The 26,569-nt window shown below is 36.2% G+C and overlaps 1 protein-coding gene across 1 annotated transcript; it reads left to right on the forward strand.

Annotated features, from left to right (window-relative positions):
* The first annotated feature begins 1,210 nt into the window (after nucleotides 1-1,210).
* On the forward strand, nucleotides 1,211-3,179 carry LOC127101667 (bZIP transcription factor 12). The gene is made up of 4 exons (XM_051039135.1): nucleotides 1,211-2,064; nucleotides 2,197-2,268; nucleotides 2,502-2,531; nucleotides 2,739-3,179. The coding sequence occupies exons 1-4, from the start codon at nucleotides 1,408-1,410 to the stop codon at nucleotides 2,808-2,810; spliced, it is 831 nt and encodes a 276-aa protein (XP_050895092.1). The 5' UTR covers nucleotides 1,211-1,407; the 3' UTR covers nucleotides 2,811-3,179.
* The last annotated feature ends 23,390 nt before the right edge of the window (nucleotides 3,180-26,569 follow it).

Consider the following 26,569-nt stretch of genomic DNA (forward strand, 5'->3'; position numbering starts at 1 on the left):
TAATTATATTAATTTTAAAGCTCATATAATTGACAAGTTGTGATTAATTTATTTTTATATAAAATTATTTATTTAGTTGTGTTTTTTTAATAGTTTAATGATCAAGTTTTAATTTTTTAAAAGTGAATATTAAAATATTGCAAGTTTAAATCTTCATATCTATGCATAACTAGAGATGTTTTAGTTAAAAAACAATCCATTCAATTATAAAAATTGACAAATAATTTTTTAAAGGAATTCGTAAATTTAGAAACAAACAAAAAAGACAGAAGTTCTTCTTCTTTTTTATTGAAGAAATAATTCATTATTTAAAAGCAAGCAACCTCTCTTGTCGAATTCTATTCCGATAGAAAAAGAACAATCCACTAGGGGATATAATTTGGAGTTATTGTATTTTTGGAAAAAAATAATATCGGCATCCTATATTTTAAATTTTAAAAATGTTAAAATTATGATATTTTTGATAATAAAACAAAAGTTGCAATTATTGTGAGCCCCGCTCCGTGACGTTTTAATTGCCGACATATGTTTTGACTGATTTTTAATTGCCGACCTGTTAGGGTAGACTTAGACCAAGGATTTCCTATTTTTAATTTGTGATGATGTCATATTTATTCTTTATTTTCTTAATTAACGTAAATTGATCCAAGCTTTGTTGGGAGTCCTAATATGAAAAAGATACATAATCAACTATTCATAATGATCTATTTTGGTATAGAAGAATTCACGCCATTAAATATATTTCTGATAAATTTAATATATATATATATATATAAAATCAATATTATTAGATGGTTTGGTTTGACCCTAACGATATGGAAGGGGTATATAATGGATTGTTCAAGATCTATTTTGCCATGTGAAAATTCATCTATTAAATATATATATATATATATATATATATATATATATATATATATATAAATTTTATGAGTTCTAATTAATACATTAAAAATCGTCCTATTAACATCCTAATTGAACTTTGAAACATGTCTCAGCCCACCAATTATACTATATGACATAATTCGTTCAGTTTTTTTTTAAAATAAAATTAAAATTAATTATAATTTCTTGATCAGTAATAATACTACACAGTTTAATGTTCACGTTTAAAATAAAATAGATAAATTAAAGAATAAAAAATAATAATATGGGAAGAGGTGGAATGGAACAGAAGAAGAGGTAGCTATATAAAGCAACGTCCATAAGCACGTGAATCTGTAAACTCAAAACTCAAACCAACACCATTGTTTCATCGTTATGTATAACTGTTCTGATTTCAGATTTCAGATTCATAATATTCATAATTTTTGTTCCGAAATAGTAGTCTCTTCCTGAATCCTTCGCCAAACAAAGCCGAACCTAAAATCGAAACAAACTCCGTAACCAACTTCCTATAATCTGGGCATGGCGTCGTCCAAGGTGGTTGTTGTTTCAACAAATCCGGATCTTACACGTGCCTCTTCTATATCATCCTCTTCCTCTTCTTTTCATCTCTCTGATTCTTCGCCTCCCACAAAACCCACCACCATGGACGAAATTCTCAAAAACATTTACCCCGCCGCAATAGAAGCTGCCAAAAAACACCAACAACAAAAACAAGAACAACAAGAATATCACGAACAAGAACAGCCACAACACCTACCGCATTTCCTCTTCAACAACACAGTCGATGACGTTTGGACGGATATAATCGCAGGCCCAGGTCCCAGCACAACCCCTTCTTATCATCAGTATCAATATCAATATCAACAACAGTATCAACAACAATATCAACATCAACATCAGTATCAACATCCTTCTTCGGATGAAGGTTTCTCCGCCTGTACCGGCGGCGATGATGTTACTCTAGAAGATTTCTTGGTGAAAGCCGGTGCTCTTCCTTACCCTCATCTTCGTCAATATTCTTCTTCTTCAGACCCTTCTCATTCTCTTGATGTTGCTGCTGTGGGAAAACGAAAGGCCGTTGAAGAAACAGTTGAACTTGATAAAGCTGCTCTTCAGAAACAGAAAAGAATGATCAAGAATCGTGAGTCTGCTGCCAGGTCCAGAGAACGTAAACAGGTTACTTTCTTTGAATCTTGTATCTTGGGTCTCTGTGTTTAGTTGTTATTATGAAGAAACTTGACTCAAGTTAAGATTTTTCTTCATTTTTAGGGTTTTAATTAATCTGTGGGGTGGTGTAATTTTCTACAGGCTTATACTAATGAGCTTGAGAGAGTTGTCAAGCAATTGGAGACAGAGAATAAGCAGTTAATAGAAGAAGAGGTACTGTTATATTGCCATTATTTTTGCATTTATTATCCAAAAAAGACCTCTGAACACGACATTTTTTCAAATTATTATTGATATTGTATGTAAGATATTGTGTCATTGTCCGGGTCAGTGTCATTTTCAGAATGTACACTGTTTATGTGTTTTTTGGTAAGTGGACTGTGATCTTGCTAAAATCTTGTGTCTGGAATCTTATAACTTTTTGTAATACTGTGTGATTAATGCAGGAAGAAAGAAAAAAGGAAAGGCTAAAGCAAGTATGTATTTCTACTCACTTTTTGACCAGTTAATTTGCATATACTTTAACATTTAATCTGGTCTATTTGAATCTGTTTCAAAATTATATGATCAGTGGTATTAGCATCGCATCACATCATCACCTAAATTTTATGCCAATGTTCATGTGCACTGGCTTTTAGCTGTGAATCTAACCTCTTATTATTGTTTAATTTGTTTCTCTGCAGCTGAAAGAGTTGGTCCTTCCAATTATGGAGCGGAGACAAAACCGGAGACTGCGGAGATCGAATTCAATATAAACATAGTGAATTGTTTGTCTGAGATCAGCAGAAGAGACAGTAGGAATTTTCAGCTAGGTGTGTAGATATAAGAGACAGGGTTAGGATTTTCTTTGTTAGGTTACAGCTGCTGGTTTTTGGAGTTACATTGTATAGGGAAAATACCAGCAGTCAAATAATAGAACTTTTTTTAATTAATGATTATGGCTTAGGGATAGTTTGAATTGGTAGCATTATTATTCTTTTAGCAATCTGGATGCTATGGCTTCTGAAAAGGAATGGCCTATTTAGACTTTTTTTATGAACAGGTAAAGGTTAGTAGAATTTAGAGGATTTTTATGTGAGATGATTGTTTGCGAAATATTTCATGTAATAATAGTTCATTCTTTTCATTGGTTATTTCTTGATAAGTTTATGTGTCATCTTTGATAAGATTCAAGGCATTTAAAGAATCTGATCCTGAAACTCAGATCTCCAAGTATCAGTTACGCTGTTAGAGATTACGAAGAATTCAAAAATAATACATATTGAAGGCTTTAAGAAAGGGAAGAACATAAGGTATACTTTATTTATCATTTAATCCACTAGCATTTATAAATGAATCATTTATAACGTGATAAAGATAACAACCTTTTTTTTCTTCTTCTTATATCATTGATAAATGTGGTTAGAAGGTAGACCCAACTAAAGGTGACCAATTAAGTTATTTTGTAAAAGTTAGTGCACAAGTGTACAATTGACTTTTCTTTTTGGATTGAATATACAATCAACTTAAACATGTTAAGATTGAGATTTTAATATTTCAAACCTAAAAATTGAAAGCGGCTAAATGAAATGAACCCCAACTTTAAAAAAAACAATGAACAAACTCAATTTAACGTAAGTGGTCGGTGGCGTGCAAGACAGAACGATTAAACAATGGTAAAATTGGGTCTTATAAAACATATACGTATTAATTAAAAAGTACAAATGTGCGTGTTATTCATGCAATAGCAGGAGTATTCAGAGCCTTTAGTAGGTTTATAACAATTTGTTTAGGTTAGAGTTTGCTCATGGCAGCGAGAATCTTGTTATGACGGTGTTTATGATGGTTTTAGAGATCTTTTTCACGTGAGGCGAGAGACTCTGTATGCAAGTGTGTAGCTTTGGATGTTCTGTGTGAGTTATGATTTGTACTTTCTCCTGTTATGGGAGAAATATATATATAGGGGCATTTTGGGCCTATGATTTAGGAAAACCTTTGAGGCAATATTCATCCCCCCTGACTAGAGAAGACAGTGGACCATCTATTTTCCAAGGAGTCATGGTATGACTCATTCTCGTATGACTAACGGGAGATAATGAAACTATACACATCATTTGTCCCAAGGGCGACCCCCATGCTTTGTTAGAGTGTCATCTGAGCGACATCACTTTGGGATGGGGCCCCGAAGTCGCCCCTATTTGGGACTCTTACAAATATAACATTACACAATCACTACTACAAATATACTCATTTTACCTCTGATGCAAAGGGGGTTTTACCTCGATTAGGCAAGCGAGGTAACAAAAGGCGACATGAAAATCTACCATCTTACCCCTCGATTTCTCAATAACAAACCGATGAGATAGTTGTAAAGGTCATTGGTTCGATTCTCAACAACATTCAATGTTATCTTTTTGTCGTGAGTTTTCAAGGTTAACGTGCCCTAGTCCATGTCGAGATTGCATTGACTTGTCTGCATGAAAGGTCGACCCAGAATGATGTGTGCCTCATCATCTTCAGGTATGTCTAGGATTACAAAATCAACCGGAAAACTTAAGTCCTCTATTGTTACCAGTACGTCTTCTGCTATACCATATGCATCCTTTCTCGAGTGATCCGCAAACTTCAGATTTGTCTTTGTATCACTGACATTTTTAATACCTAACCTGTGATAGATTGATAATGACATCAAACTCACACTAGCTCCAGAATCTATTAGTTCCCTTTTGAAGGTTCTTCCTTTAATTGTGCATGGTACTATTATCGTTCCAGGATCCTTCTGTTTGTTTGAAATTTTCTGCTCCAGTGAATTTGCACTATACTTTTCCTTCCAGGCTACCAGTTCTTCTGCTGTTGGTTTCTTTTCGACCATTACCTCTTCCATGAATTTATTGTACATGGGCATTCTCTCGAGTGCTTCAAACAAAGACATATGACCCTCTACCTTTTTAACATTGTCATGAATTTCTCAAAGTCTAACTCGCTTGGTTCCTTCTTTGTCACTCTCTGAAGATAGAGCAACTTAATCACCGGTTTAGTCTCCTTTTTAATTTCCTCTTTAGTTGCCTTGCCATGTGGTATAACTTTTTCCTTTTTAGCGGCCTTTTTCTTTTTCGTCGTGACAGTACTAATATTCTCCTGATTTCTTGGATTTTGAACTGTTTCACTTGGTAAGGAACCTGGTGTTCGAGAACTTGCTAGTTGTTGTGCTATCTGACCCAACTGAACTTCAAGATTCTTTATAGAGGCATTGTTGTTTTTATAATTGTTTCTAGTCTCTTCTTGGAATTGCAGACATTTAGCGGTCATATTTTCAATGACAATCTCCCAATCTGCTTTCTTTGGAGCTTGTTGTTATTGATATTGAGTCTAATATTGACCTTGAACCTGTTGTGGAACATTCCCTCTCTGATCATTCCATGAGAAGTTTGGATGATTTTTCTAACCTGGATTGTAAGTGTTGGAGTAGGGATTATTCTGCTTTAAGAATTTTATCTCTTCAATTTGTTGAGGAGTTACAAAGCAATACACAATGTGGTGAGGTCCATTACAGATTTCACACGTGATGGTTTGAGCAGGTTGAACTTGAGCTACCTGTTGAGTACCTATATTCATTGCTTTCAATTTCTTCTCTACTTCAGCAGCGACTGTATCTTCCAAATGGATTTTATTTGCTTCTACTTTCAAATCAATGACTCCTTCAGGTTTTCTTGTACACCTATCATATAATTCCAGATGCTCATTTGCAGCTATCGCTTCAATGATCCTTTTAATACCGGCGGTTGTTGAGAAATTTGTTGAGCCACCGGCTGCTGTATCAATTAACTGTTTTGTCTTTATTTTCAGCCCATTGACAAACATCTGCATTTGTTCAGTCTGATCCATATTATGAGTTCGACACGCTACCAGGACCCTTTTGAATCTTTTGTAGGTATCTCCCAAAGACTCACCATCTTTCTGTTTGAAGTTCAAGATTTCATACCTTTTTCTCAAAAATACTGATGCAGGAAAATACTCATTTAAGAAAGTTGTTTCCATCTCTTCCCATGATGTAATACTGCCAGCTGGAAGAGATTAGAACCACTCTTCCGCCTCTTCAGATAAAGTGAACGGGAACATTCTTAACTTCTTTGCTTCATCAGTATGACCATCAATTTTCAAAGTAGTACTCATTGTCAGGAATCTCTGCAGGTGCTTGTTGGCATCTTCATTAACCTTTCCGGTGAACGATTTTCTCTCAAGTTGATTGATTGTGCTAGGATGCAGTTGAAAGTTCGTCACATTCACCAATTGGTTGACAATGGTCAATCTACCACCCGATGCATTTTCCCCTCCATAGTCACCTAGGAGTCTTTCCTGAGGTGGAGGCGGTGGAACTGGAGGAATTTCAGCCATAGTTTCTTTTTATGAATCTGAGTGATCAGAGGGAACTTCTTCTTTGGAATCCAATCTAGCATTTCTACGTCTCCGATGAAAGGTTCTCTCAATTTCTGCGTCAAAAAGAAATTCTGCTGAAGGCTCTCCTCACATACACAGATTAGTGAATGAAAATATATAAATGATAGAAAAATAATTTTATTGCAGAGCAACAAAATTTTAATTGAACTTAAAATTAAACTCTATATTTTGGCAGTCCCTGGCAACGGCGCCAAAAACTTGATCGAGAAAATAGCAAGTGTATTATTTTTGCCTGTTATAGTAATAAAGGGGCAATTCCCCGAATATCGATCTCAAGGACTGCAAGTTAATATTGAGTTCAATTCATCGTTCAATTAAACAAAAATTATAATTTGAGTTTTTAAATTCAAAATTATAAAAATAGAGGCAAATGAAAATAATAACAAAACACTAAGGGTTTGCAAGATATGAGGAACAATGCCAGGGAAGGTGTATGATTTATCCTTGTAACAACTATGAGTCACTATTGCATCAACAAATATCAATTACCACCAGTTCTCAAGGGTATTTTCTCCCAAGTCCTTGGTGAGAAAAACTTTAATCATTCTACCCTAATGTCTATGTCCATAGGCAATTAGGGTGAACTTAAGCTTTATTATATCAAGAATGCTCTGATTCATACAGGATATCCCTAGTCCTAGGTGATATCTACTGCAGAGTAATCTAATGAAAACCTTACCAATGACGGTCCAGCCTAATCGATAACCATACAACAATCTCGATTGGTTCGAAAGAGAAAGCATTAAGCACATTAAAAGATTATCGTAAAAACAATATTATAAATACAATCGTAAACTCATAGTCATTACAATTCTAAATCAGGGGCACCCCCTAGCATTGGGGGGTTTAGCTACTCATATTCTTCAAAACAAATTCAAGATAAAAAATACACATTACAAGTAATTGGATGACGTGGATCTTCAATCGCTTTCGCTCATGAAAACCTTCCGCTCTCTGAATTCCATTGATCTCTGTAATCCTGGCTTGTTTGACAATATTGTGTTCGCCTCGTTCCAAGATGATCTTTTCTCTTGTAGAAACTCTCCTCATATAGTGAAAATCCCTTGGCAGAAGGTGGGAATCTCTAAAACGTCCCTGCAGCTCAAACCCGGTGAAAAGCCCGAAAACTGGAAAATTAGCGTTTTGGGCTGACACGGCTGTGTCAGCTCTTTGCCTTGTTATTTCCTTGCTGACACGCCCCAAATGACCTGACACGGTCATGTCAGACCACTGTGTTGGGTATTTCTTGTACTTTTTTTGCCTTCCTCCTGACACGGGTGGCCGTGTCAGGCCTCCTGAACTGAGAAATCTTCTTTTTTTCGAACGCCAAGACTTTCTACTTTCTCGCATTGAGTCCCTTGGATCTTCTCCGTGGACCTGGAGGGCATAAACACGACAACCGATGTGTAAAATCAGGAAAACACAAAATAAAACTGACAATTAATAAAATTGCTTAAATAACTTACGGGAATGAAAATTAACTTTAAAGGTACCATAATGCGTACACAGTGTCTCAAAATCCTTGGTTTCTTGTCGGATAAGCAACGAAAACATAGTGAAAATGGGGACCGATCAAAAAGCTCACCCTTTCCCTTCCTCATCTAGAAGATGATGATTCCTCGATAATGATATATGATTCAAAGCCAGTCACTGAGGAATCATGGAAAAGGTTAAGCATGAGAACACATTGTGAAAGGAAAGCTTGAATCACGCCCAAGGTAAGGTCAAAATTATCTTGGAATTATTCATGGACAATATGACAACGGACTTCTCATATCAAGTTGTGATTGGTGAACAAACTGAGAACGAACTGAAGACGGGTAAAATCTATAATGCAACTATAAGAAGTCTTCCAGTTTATCTCCAAAAGAAATATCCCCTACCGAATCAGAAGCACACTTAAGGCAGTTAAAAACATAAACAAATCAGCAAAGGGAACAACAATTAAGGGAGGCGACGTCCCGACTTTGATCTAATTCCAATGTCTTATACATATCTACTTCCTATTCTTATATATGTTGGGGAAATTGTGCCCAAGGAGATCGAGCATGCCAGGTTTCCCTACCATCCTAGGCATAATCCTAATGTCACATGTGGATAGCATGTAGGGTACATAAGGCACTCCATAAAAACTTGTTACATTCTCAAGTCCAAAGTTCAAGAGCTCCTTGATCAAAAGTTGTTATGCTTTATAGAAAAGCCTTGCCAGATCATCCTCAAGAGTGATCATCCTCAGGCTCAAACTCCACAAAATCAGCAAGCCCAAGGTCAGGAATATCAGAACCAGCGTAAGCCTCAAAATAATGTAGAACTAAGGAATGCTAGTCTGAACCTAATTCATGTGACATACAGTTAACTCCTGCCATATCTGATTTAGAGCTCACTGGTGGTTACCAGGTCTATGAAGCCTCCACCACAACCATTCCCACTTGGGTATGATCACAATGTACAATGTGGATATTATGTCGGGTCAGAAGAACACTCGACCGATGACTCCAACGCTATCAAAGCTAAAGTACAAAAGTTGATTGGCAAGAAGTGTTTAACTCAACAAGGAGGGAGCCTTTTAGTGAATGAAAATCCCTTGTCCGAGTAAGTTTCGAGACTGTAGAAGCATCCCTTGAAACAGTCAATCAAGCCTAAGAGCGTCTCCTTAACACTGGTGATCATTATAGCATTCCATCATTTTAATTTGTAATCTTTCTTATTTGTTAAGTACCATTCACATGTAAAACTCGTTTGTTTTCAAATGATAATAATAATGAAATAAATATGCATATTTTGAATCAATCCATTTATGTTCACTCATATTTTATTTATCAGTATCAAACTTTTGTTTAAGCAAAAATCAAAATGAGAATGATGAAATCAAAATACACGAAACTACTAGTTGTATGCTTTTGAATAAAACCGTGTTGATGATGTAAGGCATTGTTTCAAATCCCCAAACACCGAAGATATACAGAAGATAATCCCTAGTCAACCCCTTTGAGCCTAGTAGTATGAGTTTATTTTCTATACGGAAAAAACCTTAAATCTTAACCAGGGGTAAGGTAGTCTTCAGTTAGTTTGACCATGTGTTTAAATTTCAAAAAGGAAGTATCCCATCTGAGGATTAACCACATCTTATCCCTCAGGTGAGGTTGATAATCAGAAATCCACAACGGTTGTCCCTCACCAACAAAAGCAACGAGGCAGTTACGAGCCTTTCAACAAATCAAACGAACAAATGTCACACAGTTGGTTCCAGCAAAATGAGAAATGAAAAAAAATTCAAAAGAAGAAAGCCCGCTAAGTCAAAAACTTGAAAACAAGTGACTTAGGAAAAAATTAGGGCATCCTGGTGGACTGCAGACTCAAAAATTAGTCCGGGAAAAAATTAGGGAAAGCAAAAAAGAAAAACGAAAAAGATAAGATCAAATAACAAAAGTCCTCAGGAAGAACAAATTCGTGTGACTACAAAAAGTGGGTGATTGTCACTCCAAAAATTTCATTGGTTCCTTTACCATCACTTCTGTCATTCAAAATATTTTTTGGAAAATGAACTCAGCGTAGGAATGGAAAACATCAAGGAGAATGGGTGGATCATAATAAATTTTGATCCTTAAATCATTTTATTCTAAATCCGTGAATCAGACCATGTTATAACTCTCAAAAGACCTAGTTGAAGCAGAGTTTATTTCGAAAGCATACTAAGGTAAGATCGCGTCAAAGTTGACTCCTAAAAGATTTGCTTATCATTTGTGTTGGTATCAATATGGCATTCTTACTAGTGATTTATTCACTATATGTCAACATCATTTCAGTGAAAAACATGGATTTCAACACTGACATAAACATAACATTAAAATTATCATTTTCAAAATAAACATTTTTACTTACGAATAAGCACTTGACATCAAAAAGGTTTCCATAATGAGAAGTTTGATCGCACCAAGGAGCAAAACTCTTGAAAACTCCATTGAGAAAAAGGGCAAGTAGCTTCAATATTCAATCAATCTGGGGAAATACACCGAGATTAGATAAATCTCTCCAAGATTGGTTAACCAAGGGCATTCACTTAAAGATCAGCCAACCAATGGCAAAATTACTTCAAGGCTCATACTGAGGCAGGCCACCTCAAGAGAACAAGAAGTCAACCGCTCCAATAGGTGGTTAATCAGGGGCATACCATTTCAAGATTGGGGGAGAGATAGGCTACGAAGGTACAAGTTCTCTCCGTGTTTTAAATCATGCATAAAGGTGTATCAACAACTGTTGAGCCTGAAGTAGGTTTCAGAGAGTCATCTCTGCATAACCCTTATCCTAGCCCCAAATCTCCCATCTCCCGCCACATGGGCATTTGGTAAACCATTGCATAAATCATTCTCATGCATTATTCATATCGCTTCACTCATGCATATCATTCACCTTGCACAACATGAAGCCTTGTAAAATGAACGAGAAAAGCCAAAGCCCAACTTACTTGGTATCTCCTCAAATCCCAACTTGCTTGACATCTCCTCAAAGCCTAATTTTGCTTGGCATCTCCCTAAAGCCCAACTTTCTTGGCACCTTCTTAAAGCCCAATTTTTCTTAGCATCTCCCTAAACCCCAACTTGTTTGGCATTTCCTCAAAGCCCAATTTTGCTTGGCATCTACCTAAAGCCCAACTTTCTTGGCATCTCCCTCAAGCCCAACTTGCTTGAAATCTCTAAAAATCCCAACTTGCTTGGCACCTCTCAAATCCCAACCTTGCTTGGTATACCATAAATCTCAACTATACTTGCATTATGCATATAGTAATCATTATTACATAGCATTACATCCTTAAAAACGTGTAGCATATCCATCAAGGTGGAGCACTACACCATACAAATTGAAACATGCATACAAAGCATAATCCAAATTGGGTATCTCGTTCGAAGGACCTGACAATAATATATATCCTAAGAGAATATTGCCCATACAAATTCCTTGTTGGTATTCCCAAAGAGTTCCCCACAAAGTCCAACTTCGGTTGACACTCTTTCGAAGCGCAATTCTTGTATGGAAAATCATTTCAAAGCCTAGTTCCCATCTAGAAAATCCTTTCAAAGCACAGTTCTCATATGGAAAATCATTTCAAAATCTAGTTCTCATCTGGTAGCCAGTTCCTGTATGGCCAATCATTTCAAAATCCAGTTCTCGTCTGATAGTTAGTTCCCGTGTGGCCAAACATTTCAAAGTCCAGTTCCCACATGGCAAAACATTTCAAAAGCCCAGTTCCTATCCGGAAAATCATTTCAAAGTTCATTTCCCATCTAGAGGATAATTTCAAAGTCCATTTCTTGTCTGGAAAAACATTTCAAAGTCCAGTTCTCGCTTGGAAAATCTTTTCAAAGCCTAATTCCTGTCTGACAAATCATTTTCAAGACCTTTTACAAATTTTTCTACACTTTTTATGCTTGCCTTTTGCAAGTACATAATCAATATTTACCTTTGTGGAACCCCACGGGAATATCTCAATTACCAATACTTGCTAAAGCTCAAAAGTGGAGGCAAAACAAAAATCATCATAAACACTGATACCTACCTTTTCTCTTTGGAGTACAAATTTTCTGGTTCAGTTATCAGAGGTCAGAAAATCGAAGTCTACCACCATACAAAAGTTATTTCACCCTTATAGATATTGGTAATTTCTCTCACAAAAATAACCCACATTGTTGCATAGCATACATAACTTCATGCATCATGAAAAATCAATCATACATTGCATATATCATGCATATCAAACATCTTCCCTTGTGACTGATCTATTTCCCCAACAGAACAAAGTCTACATAATACACTTACCTTCCTTACATTACATCCTCTCCATTATCAACAAACAAAGTTTTGGATATTCTTGTATTTAATCCTCTTCTATCTTGAATGCCCGAAAAGTTGTCACCATTCGTACCTTCAGGTCCAAGATGATTAAATAGGGGCAGTTGTCATACCCCAAAATTTTCCATACCTCCTCATTCAATTCTCCTGGCTTATGGTTTTATTCATTTGCACACATTTGTCTATTTGATCATGCATTTAGGTCATTTATCGACATTTGCATATTGTAACAAATTTAGGCCAAAGGTTCGACAATAATGGATTCATTTATTTTAAGTGGATTTTCGAGGTAGATATTATTTGGTAATTATTTGAGTTTATTTCCCATATTTCTTGTGGTGAAAATCATCTTTTTTCATGGTTAGTTGGGAGATTGGAATGATCGTTACTTAATTCGGAGGTTTGCTTGAATTCAAAGAAAATGGCAAAGTTGGATCAAAAGGAAGATTTCATTAATTTATTGGAAATTCACGATACAATGCAAATTTCTTGAGGTACAAATCAAAAGAATGAATTACAATAAAAGAGGGTAAAAAATTACATCTTTTTGGTACATTTGACTTTTTGGTCAAATAGTTAACTTTTTGGTCAACTGTCGACCATTGACTCAGTTTTGACTCTTGAATTTTCCTAGACCTATTCTACACACATTTGATCAAGGGATTCATCATCATTCATCATAAATAACTTGTGTCATGATTATGTCATTAGCTAATTCCAACAAATTCTATCTCCCCCCAGACTTCACTTCCATGGCTTGTTTTCAACACTTTCTAACATTGTTTCAAGCCCAAAAGTTCAGAATTTGATCCATGAGTTTACACCATTCAAAAGTGCTTATTTTCAACACAAAATCACTTCTCAAGAGCACTTTAAATCATAGGATGATTCACTAAAAATTCAAGCCAAGAGTGGTAGAAAAATCAAGGCAAAAGAATTCAAATTCAAGTTAATTACTAGTGACTATTTGCCTTACATTCTAACTTGGTACTTTTGCTAAAATCAAACACCATTGGTCTCTAACTACCTATGCATACACAATCATTCAATTACCTCATTAACCTTTAACTACCATAACTTCCAAACAAACACAAATTTCAACTTCCATTTTCAATCAAATTTCTATTCAATCCTAACCATTCTTAACAATTAATTCAAGGTTGAAATTGGTGATCCGCAACTAAAGCTTAAATTAATTTTCCATCATTGATAAACCTCTTACTTGGATCATAATCCAAGGGTGATTATTCATTTACAAAACCTATATAAACATGTCATTTTTCATATTTTGGGGGATTAACTAACCTAACTTAGAAAATTCACAATTAACCATTTTTTCTTCTCAAATTCTATCTCAATTGATATTCTCCCTCACCATCACCAAAGTTCATATTCATCACCATTTAGAACTTCACATTAAAGTTCTAAAATGGTGGAATTTACCCATAATCCAATTTCCACAAATTATCAATCAACAATTCATATATTATCATCAATAATTTTCATCTAAAGTTCATCAAGAATCAAGCACAATTATCATCCAAAATTCATCAACTCAAGCTTATTCATCAATATTCTATATCTAAGATTCATCTTCTACATTCGTTCATCATCAAAAGTAACCATCAATTTTGGAAGTTAATTGGATTAAAGGATCTTATTCTTGAAGTTTTCTATATTTCTCTTTAACACTCCGATTTTCAACACTAACCGGAGAAAACCTATGTTGCGCCGGTAATTATTTATCTCTTCCACACTCCTGCCATAAATTATTAGATGTTTGCTTGTTAATTAATTTAATCTGCTATTTTAGAATTACTTATTAGATTAATCACTTATTTTGGCATAAGACACATAAACTTGAAAATAACAATTTTTGAATTCTTAACTATTCATAACATGTGAATATATCATTAGAAGCGATTTTTTCATCATGATTCTGAATATGTGATTATTTTTTCATGAATCATTATAATGAATATGGATTGATCGATTCTTTATACACTTTATTCTTCACCTTTTCGCCTGATTCTTCAAAATTCGTGGCTCATTTGCAAAATTCGATTGCATATTTGGATTTCTTGTAAAAAATCGAGTCTGGTGATATATAATTTGCATATTATTTATTTGATTTGATAATTTTAGTATATCAAATTCATGAACTATGAATAGTTAATGAACAAATGAAGAAGAAATGCATAATCCACAATCTTGTGACATGTGTCCAGCTGAATTTCTCTTTTTTTTCCCTTTTTCTCTCTGCGCCACATGGCGTGTCCCCGCTGGTTCAGCATGTGCGAATAGGACAAAATAAGAATGAGGACAAAAGTGTTGAATCCTATGTATACAAGTGCAACATGCACTCACCATCATGGCCATCTGATCTAGCTCACATGCAGCCAACGACGAGGATTCTTTCATCGTGTTGATCTTTTGCTGACTATGTTGTTTTTTTGTTTGACTAGGTCATTTTTTGCACCCAGATCGGGTCTTTTTACTGTCAGCGCCCTTTATGGACCATACACCCCTCTTGAATTAATTAGTAACCAATCCTTTTTTTATTTTTTATTTTAATTTATTTTGCCAAACTTTTTCTATATTTAAATTCATGTTTAAATGCATAAAAAAATCATTTTCTTACATAGAAAATACATATTTTTTTAGTTACTTTAAAAATAATACTTGTGAGATTAGATATTAATTAGTATTTAGTTAAATTTAATTCATTAGAGTTAATTTTTAATTGGATAAAATTTTGTTAGAATTTAATTTCTATTTTCAATTAATTAGGATTAACTTTTAAATGATTTTAATTACTAATTTATTTTTAATTTAATTTTATGGTTAATTGGAAATTAGAGTTGACATTATTATTTTCAATTCTTAACACCATTGTTTTTTCTCATAATTCAATGTGCTTAATATGTAACTTTTGACATGTTTATCCTCTTGATTAGTTGATCAAGATAATTATTGATCAATTAATTAGTTTGATATTAGACCTTTTGTATGATTTCTCATGAACAATTGCATGTTACCCTTAGGAATCCTATTTATTCAAATGATCATAATTCCCTTGATCATTTGAGTGAATCAGACCTCTGTACCTGCACTGCACTGGACCTCAAGTCAAGTCAAGCTTCATACTCAAGACTTTGAAGACTATAGACAACAAGTACAACAAATATATTCTTCTTCAATACTGGTCAGTTATGATGTGAATTGTGTGCCAGAAGCCTTAAGAAACTGAGAAGGATAAGAGGGATTATTCATATCCTTGTTATGAGTATCTTTGGGTATGGGGCGTAGGCCCTATTTATTCAAAGTATTCGCCTTTGTTCATAAACTTTAGTGCAATTCGAATCAAATGACTTTTAAGTCTTCTTTTCCACAGACAACACCTCCACACTACAACAATCAACATCAATAATACTCTTCTCTTTGGACCAAACACAACATTTTCTTTGGACATCCATGCATTCTTTGGGTTAAGCACCTCATCGTCAAACACCCATCTATGAATAAAACCTCATGAATTTCCTTGTGGAGCCATGTGCTCTGGCAACTCTCATGCACTATTGTATGGAGCTCCATGCTTTGGCAACCCCTTTTCTTGTAGGTCTTGATCCCTGGATCTAGGCAAAAACCCTACAGTTCTACATTGGCCACACCATCTATTGGTTAATGTTAAACACACTCTTTGGCTCATATACACCTACCTTATGGGTTCAAACAACGAGAATTTAAGGATGAGATATTTCCCTAATTCCCTCACGAAAAATTCCTTTACATGGTTTACAACGCTCCTTGCACACTCCATAAATAATTGGAATCAGTTAGAAAGATTATTTCATGAATAATTCTACATGGGGAAATCTAGGATTAGACTAAAAGAATTGGAAAGTGTGAATAGAAAATTTATTGAACCAATCGACGATTACCTTAACATATTTTGACTATTGAAGGAAATATGTTTTACCCAAGTTCTGGAACATGAACTAGTCGAGATGGCCGCGAGGGGCTTAGATTATTCCATAAGGAAAAAATTGGACACCCAATATCTGAGGTATATGTCATAACTAGCGGACAGAGTTCAACAAGTCGAACGTCTAAAAGCAAAAAAGGCTATGGAAAACAGAAATAAAAAGAGGTAACATATATGTACGTAGACGATAATGGCCCGGGGTCCAACATTGAATACAATTATGTTGATGATAATGAAGTTAACTTGGCTGCGTTGAAGCCAGAACCCCCATATGCGCGTAAACTTCTTACACCAGTGAACAAGAAGAACCTTGTCGAACTAGAAAAGAATGATAAATTCCCAAAGAAAACTAATACCTTTGATGTAACCAAATGCGATAAAATTTCCGATTTGTTGGTTACTCATGGCCAAGTTTTGGTGCCACAAGGCGCAAAGATATTATCGTTAGAGAAAAGGAAGAAAATAGGGTTTTGCAAATGGCATAATTTTTTGGGTCATAAAACTTCCCAGTGTTTTCTTTTCAGGGATCTTATCCAGAACACTTTGAAGGAATAACAATTGAAATTCTCTAACAAAGGAGAGGCACGAATGAAAATTAAATCTGACCAATTGCAGATCAAAGTTAACTATATTGAACCAGACGAGATCAATATGGTCGAGGTTACTGAAGACCTCGAGGTAAATACGGTTGAGGTTATTGAATACCTTGATATGGAGGTCGAGAGGGAAGTTGGCGAGAATAGTGAGGAGTAGATGAAGGTAGTTTACCTCAGGGCAGAGGAAGAGCTAATTGACTTCCTTAATCGTTGCAAACTCAAGGATTCCAAAGTGATGTTGTGTCCAAGATGTAGTACAGTTTTTTACGAAAAAAACATTAAGGATTTGGAGAATGCCTAAAATGCTAAGTAGAAAGGGAAATGGAGGAGTAACAAACCCTATCTCTATTTTGACAAAAGTGGAGTGCCCTAGAAAAAGCAACAACAGAAGTTCCCGACTCACCAGGGGAACAAACCAAACTCCTATGTCCCAACATCCAACACTCCTCATGGAAAATGGACGCGGCCTATGGGCATAGAGGGACCTGGCCACCGTAAGTGGAAAAGTTTAGAGATGGGCAAAGGTTCATCATTGTCATATTGAGAGAAGTTCCAAGTGTCGAAACAGTCTTATGGGCTTAGCAATTACAAAGGGAAAAATCTCATGTCTCAAACCCAATGAAGGAGGTTCCATAGGGAGAAAAAGGAAAAAAGAGAAATTGCAGAATCAAGTACCAACATACCACAACCTAATCTTGTCGCTGACAAGGTCAAGAAGCCAGTCGAAAGGCAACTATTTTCCCCTACACCAACAAAAGCAAAAGGGGAGGTAGTAAAGGAAACACCACCCGTAGATGATGATATGGTAACTGATAATTTTGATCCCGAATAGGAACCTGATTTCAATTTGATTTGCAATGTGGTGTCGATACTCCTACTCGAGTATGATTTTCCTACATAAGATAAGGAATTTGAGGAGTGCGATGAACAAGAGATGGCCAAGCATATGCCAGTTTGTTATTAGGTTATGGATAATGGTTGTATGGAGGAACATAATGCTTTCTTCGAAATTCCAGACAAAGGCATGAAAAGCCATTTGAAACCCTTATTCATAAGGGCAAAAATTGAATATACTAGAATCAACAAGGTGTTGATTGATGGAGGTGCGACAATCAACCTGATGCCTCATTTTCTTTTGAAAAAGATCGGAAAGGATGATATCGATTTAAAGCCCCACAACATGGTTTTTTCAAATTACGGTGGTAAAACTTGACACACTTTAGGGGTGATTCAAGTTGACTTAACAATAGGTTCGATAACCATACCCATTGTTTTCATGGTCATATCCTCCAGGGCCAATTTTAACTTGCTCTGGGGAGAGAGTAGATCCATGGCATCAGAGCAGTGTCATATTCACTTCACCAGAGAGTTTTGATATGGAAAAGTGATGGCATTGTTGAAAATGTAAATACTGATAAGAGCTATTATCTGTCAGAGATAAATCATGTCGATAAAAGAAATTTTGACAAAAACCTAGCAAATATCGCACCTTGTTCTACTGCAGGGTCAAAGTATTTGCCTTCGGAGAGGGCATTTTACTCTTTGAAACTTCACCCTACCCATGGATTTATATGGTTCAAAGAAAGCATGAGGGACAAGGGAATGTATGGAATCCCAACAGCTGGTTGGGAGGACGAAAGTGAGGGTTATGTTTGAGTCCAATACTTTGAAAATAATTTTGGCTTATGTAGCTGAAAACAAACTAAAAGTGGCCTTAGAGGCCGAAGTTAGACATGTTGGTGTAAGCCCTAGAGGCCAATACTTTTGGTACTTGTATCGAATTATTTATTAATAATAAAAGGCTTTTCTTTATTATGCTTGTTTAATAAAGTCCCTAGAATAGCTAGTCCGTTTAATGTATCAAGTATGACTTAATCATGAGATCACATTAAACATAAGGATATTATTCTTAAAGTATCCGTAGTCGAGCTTTATTGTGAAGTGGGATAACATTAAAGCATGAAGACTATGATGTTTATAGACTGATGATCACATCTCATGGATCATGGATAAGGAGTTATCAAGTCTTAAACATAGGTATGGATATTAAGAGTAATATTTATACTGGATTGACCCGCTATGAGAATACTATATAGAATGTTATGCAAAGTGTCATAAGTTATTCTCATGGTGATAATGGTGTATACCACCCTTCGACCTGAAACCACTATGGACCCTAGATGTAGAGTCGAGTGCCTTATTGCTAATCAAACATTGTCCGTAATTGGATGACCATAAAGACAGTTGATGGGTACTCCACAAAGCATGCTAAGGGACATGAGTGACCTAGATGGAATTTTCCCATCCTGCGTAACAGGATAAATGTCTATGGGCCCAATATTGAACTGGACAAGGATGACACGGTCTATGCCTTGTGTTCAATATAGACATAAGGGCAAAAGGGTAATTGTACACATTAGTATTATCACAGAAGGATTTGTTAGATCACATGACATTTTCGTGTCTTGGGTAGCAGTGATGTGTTGCTAGATACCGCTCACTGTTTATTATGTTAAATATGTGATTTAATATAATTGCCAATGCCGCGAAAAACCTACAGGGTCACACACAAAGGACAGATTGATGAGAGATAGAGCAACTAAGGAACACCGTAAGGTACGGTGCACTTAAGTGAATTGTAGAACATTGTAAGGTACGGTGTACTTAAGTAGAATACGAAATATGGTAAGGTACCACGCGCTTAAGTGAATTTGGCATATTATAAGATATGGGCCACATACACTTAAGTGGGCTTTTTAGCTTAAAGCCCACACAAGTGGTTCTATAAATAGAACCCTTGTGTAGAAGCATTTAGTAGTTGCAATTTCGTTTCTCTCTCTCTCACACTTAAAGCCTTCATTCGTAGCAGCTAGCACTGAGATTGAAGGAATCCGTTTGTGTGGACTGAGTAGAGGCGTTGTCATCGTTCAACGTTCGTGATCGCTCCGTAGATCTGCACCAAAGGTTACAATCGCCACAAGAGGTAACGATTCTATCACTGCGTTTTGGATCGCCCTTCTCCTTCAGTGGTATCAGAGCCACTTACGAAACCATGCATCTGATAGCTATTTATTTTCTGTATTAATACGATTAAAAGACAGAACGAATCAAAGAATAAACGAGTAATTAAATTGAGATCGATCAAGTTATATATATGATATCAGTAATCCTGATGCAAAATACGGTATATATGATATACTGTTTCTGTTTCGTTCATTCAAACACTTAATGGTTATTTTCCTTTGAGCGATCAATGGTCGTTTGCTTCTTGATCCGACATTAGTATGGTGAAGCAATGACGTATTGATCAATCATACTGAATCAACAATCGAGATGTGTTTGACGGTCTGAAATTGGTGCATTAGGGATAATGACGACACAAGGGTTGTGTTGTCAAAGAGTTATGCATTAGGGTTAATGACGGCACAAGGGTTGTATTGTCAAAGAGTTATGCGGATAGGATTGTGACTGCACAAGAGTTGTGCTTTAAAGTATCAAGTGTTGATGCGAAAAATGACGTCGATTTCAAATGAATTGTTCATTAAAATTTTGTGACCGGGCAGTGGACCCCCGGCTAACTCTACGTAGTGTGATCGGTCGCCGAAATTTAATTTGGTTTTAATTAATTAACAGAATTAAAATAATAATAATAATGTGTTTATTATTATTGTCTTGTGGTGATCGGTTATGGCCTTAGTTTTCCTTTATTTTGTTTTGGGTTTTAAAATATGACCTGCGTGTCATGCCTCTCTTTTAATCTCTTAATGTAACTTCTTTTCTCATCTCACTCCCTCGTATGTAAAACGAGTTTCTTTTATGTAATGTAATGTTATGAAGAAATAGAAGAATTCAATACCAAAGGAGGACAACCTTGAAGATCTTGCTTGGAGAAGCTTAGATCGTTATTAGGTTAACTTAGGTTCTCTCATTGGCTTGGGAGAACAATTGCGCTAGGGGCCATAACTGTTTCATTATGTATGTATGTTGATGCATGTGAATGTATGTTGATGCATGTGAGAGACGATTTATATGATAAATAAGCCGGTGAGATCAGTATAATTGCAAATTCCCTCAAATTAAATATTAAGTTTATACTTTCCAAGTTTTAGCACTCATCAAGACTAGTATCGGATAATGTAGGTTTTGCCTACGCGAGGTGCATGTTCTATATTAGTAAGGTGCGATGGGATAATTGTAATATCCAATTGTTAAAACAATGGGTCAAACTTAACTAAACAAATTATAATAAGATTATATATGTTTAGAAGCAAGAGTTGGAAATGATCCATGTGATGGATTGGAATAAGGAGTTATTCACCCAACTAAAATATTCGAGAGTTGTATTAGATACAATTGGAAGGAGTTCCTACCTAAATATTGGAAGGAGTTCCTACCTAAATAACCTAGTTTTGTGTAATCCGCCTACGCGGACTTAAAACAAATTGAAATATGGATCTCGACCCACTAGAAAATCTTCCAACGGGATTTTCCAAATCAAATGGTGAGGGTCATTTGTTTTGAGTAAAATAGTGGGAGCATATTTAATTAAAGGCCTAATTAAATATGTTATTGATACTTATATTTTCATTATTTTCATGTAGATTACCATGACAACAAACACCTCTAACAACATTTTGCGATCAATCCTTGACAAGGAAAAATTGTCTGGGACAAATTTTCTGGATTGGCACCGAAATCTGAGGATTGTCCTCAAACATGATAGAAAGCTGTATGTCTTGGAGAAACCTGTTCCTGAAGAGGAACCTCCTAGTTCTGCACCTAAGGCAGAAAGAGATGCTTATAAGAAGCATGTCGATGATGCCAATGAAACTGATTGTCTCATGCTAGCTACCATGAACTCAGAGTTGCAAAAGCAACATGAAAACATGGCATCGTTCGATATGATCGAACACCTGAAGATGCTCTATCAAGAGCAAGCAAGGCATGAAAGGTTTGAAGTTTCAAAAGCCCTTTTTCAAGGCAAGTTAGTTGAGGGAGCCCCTGTAGGTCCCCATGTGCTCAAGATGATTGGGTATGCGGAAAACCTTAAGAGGTTGGGTTTTCCCCTCGGAAAGGAACTTGCGACTGATTTGATCTTGCAATCGTTTCCAGATAGATTCAGTCAATTTGTCCTAAATTTCAATATGAATGATATGGACAAATCTCTTCCTGAACTATTAGCCATGTTAAGAACTGCTGAGCAGAATCTGAAGTCAAAAGGGAAGTCCATTCTAATGATCGAGAATGGAAAGAGAGAGAACAAAAGGCCCACCAAGCAAGGTGATAAAGGGAAAGACAAGGAAGTTGCCAAACCCAAACTCACTGTTGCTGCTTTGAAGCCTAGTGGAGGCATAGCAAAAGAAGGCACCTGCTTCCATTGTGGTAAGACCGGACACTGGAAGAGAAACTGCCCAAAGTACCTGGAAGATAAAAAGAATGGAGTAGAGACTTCAACTTCAGGTATTTTTGTTATTGAAATTAATTTATCTACTTCTGCATCATGGGTATTAGATACTGGATACGGTTCTCACATTTGTACCAATGTGCATGGACTAAAAAGGAGTAGAGATTTGGCAAAAGGTGAAGTTGACCTACAAGTTGGCAATGGAGCAAAGGTTGTTGCTTTAGCCGTAGGAACTTATGTATTGACTTTACCTAGTGGTTTAATAATTCAGTTAGAGAACTGTTATTATGTACCTGCAATTAGCAGGAATATTATTTCTATTTCTTGTTTGGACAAGTTTGGTTTTTCATTTATAATAAAGAACAATTATTGCTCAATTTATTTGAATGATATATTATATGCTACTGCACAAATGAACAATGGACTATATGTCCTTGATCTTGAAATGCCTATTTATAACATTAATACTAAAAGGATGAAACCTAATGAGTTAAATCCAACTTACCTTTGGCATTGTCGATTAGGCCACATAAATGAGAAACGCATTTCCAAACTCCATAAAGATGGACTCTTGGACTCTTTTGATTATGAATCATATGAGACATGCAGGTCTTGTTTAATTGGAAAGATGACAAAGTCTCCATTCACAGGAAAAGGTGAAAGAGCTAATGATCTTTTGGCCCTCATACATACTGATGTATGTGGACCACTGAACATACCAGCCAGAGGAGGTTTTCAATACTTCATCACATTTACTGATGATTTCAGTAGATATGGTTATGTGTATTTAATGAAACACAAACCAGAGTCCTTTGAAAAGTTCAAGGAATTCAAGAATGAAGTACAAAACCAAGTAGGAAAGAATATTAAAACTCTTCGATCAGATCGAGGTGGTGAGTATTTAAGCCTAGAGTTTGATGACCATCTGAAAGAGTGTGGGATCCTATCCCAACTTACTCCTCCTGGAACACCCCAATGGAATGGTGTATCTGAGAGAAGAAATCGAACCCTGTTAGACATGGTCCGATCCATGATGAGTCACGCCGATCTTCCAAACTCCTTTTGGGGACATGCACTATTGACAGCAGCTTGCACACTTAACCGTGTTCCATCCAAAAAGGTTGAGAAGACACCATATGAGATATGGAGTGGTAAGAAACCACATATGTCTTACATGAAGATTTGGGGTTGCGAAGTTTATGTGAAACGACAAATTTCAACTAAGCTTGAGCCCAAATCTGACAAATGCTTATTTGTGGGGTATCCTAAAGAAACAAGAGGGTATTACTTCTACAATCCTTCTAAGGGTAAAGTGTTTGTCGCTCGAACTGGAGTTTTCCTAGAAAAGGATTTTATTTCCAAAGGAATCAGTGGGAGGAAAGTAGAGCTTGAAAAAATTCAAGAATCACAAAGCACCGATACACCTATGGAGGAATTAGAGCAGGAAACGCAAGTAGTTGTGGAAGAGCAACCTGCTCAAGTAGAACAAGACCAGCGTAGGTCAAGCAGGATACGTCACATACCTGAGAGATATGGATATCTCATAACTGATCAAGGTGATGTATTACTCATTGTCGCAGCCTGAAAAATACAGGAGTGCGAAAAAACAACCGGCGAGAAAAGAATGACAGAAGAGTCGCCACCGTGCGTTATTTATCCCAAAGGAGGGAAAGGAAACGCTCGAAGTAAACCTGAAGAGAGGAAAGGAAAAGACAAGGTCTCGCAACCAAATCTTGGGTTCGGGAGTCGGTTATGCGAAGGGAAGGTATTAGCACCCCTACGCATCCGTAGTACTCTACGGGATCCACTCTTGTTGTTTCTTGTCTAAAGGGTGTGTGTTTATCTAATGTACTATTTACTAAAAGAAAGGGTCAAAGAAAATGACTCGCACAAATGTCGCATCCATTGCATACGTATCTCATCTGGAATGAGAATCAGAGTCTTCGTAGCTCGGCTACCTATGGGTGAAAGAGATGTGTGCTCGCTAAGACATCGCGTCTTATGCCTACATATCTCATCGGGAATGAGAATCAGAGCATAATGTAGTTCGGCTAACTACGGGAACAAAGGTCTCGATTGCAACTAGGGCAAGAGAAAGGGAAGGTCTCGATCGCAACGAGGGCGAGAGAAAGGATCGCAACAAGGGAGAAAGTAAACAAGGATTAGTTGTTAGTCGTTAGTCAAACTCGACAAGACCTCACATCTTGTGCCTACGTATCTCATCTGAACATGAGAATCAGAGTTTCCGTAGTTCGGCTACATAGGGGTTGCCATCTGAACATGGACTTACAAAGGAGGACACTAGTTGTGTCAAAGGAGAATGGGCAATGTGTTCACGTCCTAGCAGTAGGTGTCGCAGCTCGCTGAATCGAGTCTTAGGCAGTTACCTCTTTGCAATAGAACGGACTACATGCCACAAGATCGGAGACGCTCGGAAAGGTCTAGAAGTGATAGGGAAGTTCTACCCTAGAGTTGTCATGCAATATGTACTTAGGCGTTAAGATTTACAAATCTACAATCGGAAAAGCGTCATCTATCTCTACTCAACAATCGTGGCCAAAACATTGTTTTGTATCTCTTATGACAATACATCTTTCATTTTAAAAGGTTTTTGATTGGTCGCACGGCGGCGAGAAAAAAGAGTTTGATTGGTTGGATGTGCTTTGAGTGATGGCGAGAACTAGGATTGGCGAGATCTACATCTCGAATCCTAGCCTCAGGAGTGCATGGTATACACCATGTTCCATTTCCATCTTTATTTGCAAAAGTGTTTAATAGAGATTAAGTATTTTGAATTTGATTGAGAAAGGGTTTGAAGAAACCGCATTGACAATTTTAGATGACGGCGAGAACTTGGATGAGCGAGATATACATCTCGAATCCTAGTTGTAACACCTCAAAATTTGCCCTCCTCTCTTGGGACTAGCTTAACATATTGCATATCATTTTTTAGGTCATTAGTCATTGCATCTTGGCATATCATGTGGCTACATTGAGCAAGTCATCCTCCTAAGTCTTGGTCAGAAGATAAGAGGTTGAGATTCAAGCTGAGGGCTTTCATTGGACTGATCACTAATCATCTAAGGATGTGTGATTCAAATTAGGGTTTTTGATTCTCAAGGGGATTGAGCTTCATCTTGGGTAAAATGGTACATCATCATCATCATGGTCTTGATATCATCCAAGAGATTGATCAGATACCTTAGGATTAGGGTTTTGACCACTGGTCAACCCTAATCAGTTGAATCATCTGCATTGGGCCAGTCAGGGCTTGGCAAGGAGATGGGGTTTTCAATGGATATGGGGATCATTTCATGATTATATTGAGCTTATGGGAGCTAGGGTTTCATCATTGAGCCATTTCATCAGGAGTTTGAGGCTCAAGTGGATCAATGCACAGCCAATTCATCTATCAGTCAGAAAAGTCAACTGTGGTCAACTGTGCCTGAATTGATGGATTTGGAGGTGGGAGAGGGTTAGAGACACTTCATTCATGTCTAAACAAGTTTCATTTGACATTTCAAACATCAAGAATGAAGAAAATAAAGTCAGATGGAAACTTTCCAAAAATAGAAAGTGACTTGTAATTCAAATTTGCCAAAAATGGAAAGTTTTTCACCTCAAAATTACATGTCCAAGAATGCTTCAAATGGAAATTTGTTCAACATGAAAGTTGTATATCTTGCTCTCACCTTTCCAAAAAGTCCAAGAACATGAATTTTGCATTTGTGGTTGGCAAGTTATGGATTGATCATTGTCCAAAAGAGTTGATTTTCAAAGTGGCATAACTTTTGATTCACAAGGCCAAATTGAGTGAGGTTTCTTTGAGCAAACTCCATTTGACATGTACTATCATGATCCATCATTACATTTCATCAAAACTCATCACATAAAAAGGCCATTTTTCAAGTGGACTTAATTTTAAAAAGTGGAGGGAAAAAGTGATTTTGCAAAATATTCATTGTTTTCACATGATTCCTTTTGCACTAGCTCACATACACCATTTATAACTTGCTGCAACAAAGAATTTTCACTGTTACATTGGTTTGACATAAGTGAGGTGAAATTACCAATTGTCCATTTAGCATAAAAATGCATTTTCACTAATCCATCACATTAGCACTAATCATGATTACTAACATCATTAACATAACATATATAAACTAAATTGTAACTGTTTTCTGATTAGCAATAATAAAATTCAGATCTAGATCTAGAAATCACAAAAACCTCTTCACTTTCTCT

This window comes from Lathyrus oleraceus, chromosome 7, assembly GCF_024323335.1.
Source record: "Lathyrus oleraceus cultivar Zhongwan6 chromosome 7, CAAS_Psat_ZW6_1.0, whole genome shotgun sequence".
NCBI classification, from domain to species: Eukaryota; Viridiplantae; Streptophyta; class Magnoliopsida; order Fabales; family Fabaceae; genus Lathyrus; species Lathyrus oleraceus.